The sequence below is a fragment of the Anneissia japonica genome, unplaced genomic scaffold (genome assembly GCF_011630105.1).
Source record: "Anneissia japonica isolate Jap-2015-1 unplaced genomic scaffold, ASM1163010v1 scaffold586_len169585_cov113, whole genome shotgun sequence".
NCBI classification, from domain to species: Eukaryota; Metazoa; Echinodermata; class Crinoidea; order Comatulida; family Comatulidae; genus Anneissia; species Anneissia japonica.
Window position 1 is genome coordinate 88,464 of NW_022730388.1, and position 4,200 is coordinate 92,663.

The window sequence follows — 4,200 nt, forward strand, 5'->3', positions numbered from 1 at the left end:
AGAGGGCGCAGCCTCATCACACCCTCCCCCTTAAAGGTTCGATCTCATTGAGAACCTTCTCAATAATACTGTATAACGATGCTGTTTTTATCTATAAAACTTTACATAGCAAACACTGTTTATATTTTTATAATTTTAACCGATGATTTATTTTAACGGATTAATAACAACTGTATTAAACTAAATCCTTGACAATGCGTCAGCCACTACATTATCTTTTCCACTTATGTGGCACATATCTAAATTCCACTCCTGCAATGCCAAGCTCCATCTGAGTAATCGCATGTTCTTGTTTTTCATCTTCTGAAGAAAAAAAGAAGTCTGTCCATATCTTAATCTTGTGAGAAGCTGCTCCCAAGTACACCTCAAAGTGCTGTAAGGCCAACACCAATGCTAGGGTTTCCTTTTCCACCGTTGAGTAACACTGCTGATGCTTATCAAATTTCTTTGAGAAGAAGCAGACTGGTCTTTCAATTTCACCATCATCCATCTGCATAAGTACTGCACCAGCTCCGATATCACTAGAATTTATCATTAAAGAAAATGGTTTAAAGAAATTTGAGGCCATCAACACCGGCTCACCAGTCAACATCATCTTCACATGCCTGAACGCATCCTCACACTCTTTTGACCACTGATATGCAACATTCTTTCGCAGAAGACTTGTCAGGGGTGATACTACCGAAGAGAAATTCTTACAGAATCTTCTATAATACCCTGCCATTCCCAAAAATCTCATTAACTTCTTCTTATCTGTTGGGGCTGGGAAGTTCTTTATAGTTTCTATTTTGGCATGTACCGGTTTCACTTTACCACACCCAACGACATGTCCCAAAAACACAACTTCTGCACATGCAAACTCACTTTTTGCAAGATTAACCGTCTAATTAGCTGTTTTCAAACGCTTAAACAACTCTCTGATTATCTCAACATGCACATCCCATGTATCACTGTAAATCACTAAATCATCAATGTATGCTTCACACCCTTCTAAACCGGATATCAAATTGTTCACTAGTCTTTGAAAAGTCGCGGGGGCATTCCTCATGCCAAACGGCATGACTCGATATTGATAAAGACCCATGGGTGTAACAAACGCTGACACTTGTTTCGCTCTTTCCGAAAGTGGAATTTGCCAGTACCCCTTCAGCAAATCAAATTTGCTGACAAAGTTAGAAGCACCAATGCGATCTATGCAATCCTCTAAATTTCAACTCTCTTATCACTCGGCAAATGATCAAGTTTCTCTAGTCTCTCAAGGACTTCAGAATTTGTCAACGCGGTACAAGGATCAGTATCAAATAATCTGTCTATCTCTTGATGTGATTCCGTTTTCTGACTAACACTACACAACACTTGTTTTGTCACACAACCTCCCTCCTTCTCAAAATAGGGTTTTAGCATATTAACATGACATAATCGTCTTTTCTGACGTCTATCAGGCGTATCTAATACATAGTTCACTTCACCAACTTTCTCAACAATCTCATAAGGACCAGAGAATCTAGCTGACAAAGGCTGACTCGGAATTGGAAGCATAACTAACACCTTCTCACCGGGACAGAAAACTCTCTCTTCACACTTCCTATCAAATAATCGTTTCATCTTAGATTGAGCTTTTAACAAATTCAACTTCGATAATTCTAACATGTTACTAGGTTCTTTAGCAACTAGCAAACTTTCTTTGAGTGCATTCATAGGACCGCGGACAGAGTGACCATAAATCAACTCAAACGGGCTGAAACCCAACGACTCCTGTACACTTTCTCTCACTGCAAAGAGAAGCAATGGTACCCCCTCGTCCCACTCACGCTCACTTTCGAAACAATACGTCCGCAACATATTTTTACGAGTTTGGTGGAATCTTTCCAACGCGCCCTGCGACTGAGGATGATACGCACTAAAATATACATGTTTCACACCCAGTTGATCAAGAACTTGTTAAAAAATTTTCGACATGAAGTTTGAACCTTGGTCCGACTGCACACTTTTAGGCAGTCCAAACATTGTGAAGAATTTGATCAATGCCTTCACTAGATTCTTAGCTGTAATTCTCCGAAGAGGAATAGCCTCAGGGAACCTACTTGACGCGCACATTATGGTTAACAAATATTCGTGCCCTGATTTAGTACGCGGTAACGGACCAACACAATCGATAATTACTCTCGAAAATGGCTCCCCAAATGCTGGAATTGGTCTTAGAGGTGCATTGGGTATCTTTTGATTGGGCTTGCCAACGATCTCGCATGCATGACATACTTTACAATACTTAGACACATCTTGTCTTAATGTAGGCCAAAAGAAATACTGAAGAATCCTTTCCTGTGTCTTTTTAACCCCAAGGTGACCTGAAAGAGGACCGTCATGAGCAACACTAATTACATCATTATGATAAATACGAGGTAATACAATCTGATGATATTCCTTCCAAATTTCATCTCATGGGACCTCCGGTGGTCTCCATTTACGCATGAGTATGCCATCCTTTCTATAGTAACACACTGGTACTGTAGATAACTCATCATCAGAAACTGCTCTCTGACTAACCGACAAAATCTCAGGATCCCTATTTTGTTCTACCAACAAAGCATCTCTAGTAAAAACATTTGGTCCAAACTCTCGCTATTGCTCTTTTTCCTTACACAAGGTTTGAATAACATTGGGTATCTGTGAGGAACCATCCCCCATCCCTTCATCTGAAAACACATCACTCAAAAAACTGTCACTCAAATCTACATCCTCTACATCAACATCTTTAGACTTCCTACACATAGCTCGAGTAACCACACAAGTAGCAAACGCATGAGGAAATTCCTCAACTAACTCTACGGTGCACGCGTCTTCAACAGGATGTTTTGACAACAAAGGCTTTGGAACTACCTTTTCTCCCGCGAGATCATTCCCTAAAAGACATTTCTGTATCTGATGATTTAAATTTAACTGTGTGATCCACAACATCATTATGTGTGTTCAAGACACTTAAAAACGCATTTGGAAAAGGCTTAACATCACCTTTCTTTTTCTGCAACAACCAACAATCTGACTTAACATGACCCTTTCTTTTACAGTCATAACAAACAATATCTCGCAAGGGCCTTTGAAATCCTTTACCACTACTTGTAGTAAAACCAGACTGATTTCTATTAGCTGTGTTCAATTTCGCTCCGCGAAACGTATCATCATTATGTGAAATCTTATTCACTGACTTATGTGTCAACACAAAATTATCAGCCATGGTGGCTGCCTTCATCAACTCATTAAATTTCCATTTTTTCAAGTGTGTACGCACCTCTGAAGACAAACAATTGTTAAACTCTTCAACGAGTATGAGCTCTCTAAGTTGGTTAAAATCCCAATTAACACCTTCGGAAGTACACCATCTATCAAACAAAACTTGCTTCTTTCTAGCAAATTCCATGAACGATTTATCTACATACTTCAGATTGCGAAATTTTTGTCTATAAGCCACCGGCACTAATTCATAGGCCTCCAAAATAGCCCTTTTAACAGTTTCATAGCTCTCACACAGATCATCCGACAATGAGGAAAAAACTTCCTGGGCTTTCCCAATTAAACCTGTCTGTAATAACACAGTCCAATTCTTGGCAGGCCATTTAAGCCTATTCGCCACTTTCTCGAACGCCATGAAGTAAGATTCAACCTCCTCTTCATTAGATTTTGGAACCCATTTAATGTTATGAGTGATCTCTGAATCAATACTGCTATTTGAACGACCAGAAAAACTACCCATTTCAATTTGTCCCATCTCTAATTTCTTTAGTTCTAACTGTTGTTTTCCTCTTTCCAAAACTTGGTCATTTCAAACTTCATTCGGTCTCTCTCTAATTCAATTTTAGCCAGTTCAATCTCACCCACTCCCTCACTTCCTGACGCTGCATTCCCTGCAGTCTCTTCAATAATCAAACCACGGTTAACACCAACCGCATGAATCAACTCATCTTTTTTCATTGAAGCAGTAATTTTAATTCCCAGCTTTTCAGCAATGAGTACAAGCTGATCCTTTCTTAGCGTACGTAATTTCTCAATGGATAAACTACCCACGAATTCATCGGTTATTTCACTTTCCGACATGATTCTATTTTAGCCTACCTTTCACAAAACAAGGTAATCTGACTCGGGAAGACAACAAAATGATATCTATAATCAACCACAAACCCTACACCGGGCTATACTAGTCCA

The 4,200-nt window shown here is 39.4% G+C and overlaps 1 protein-coding gene across 1 annotated transcript; it reads right to left on the minus strand.

Annotated features, from left to right (window-relative positions):
- Positions 1-2,896: 2,896 nt before the first annotated feature.
- Positions 2,897-3,766, minus strand: LOC117114917. Its single transcript, XM_033258533.1, has one exon. The coding sequence runs from the start codon at positions 3,764-3,766 to the stop codon at positions 2,897-2,899; it is 870 nt and encodes a 289-aa protein (XP_033114424.1).
- Positions 3,767-4,200: the final 434 nt, after the last annotated feature.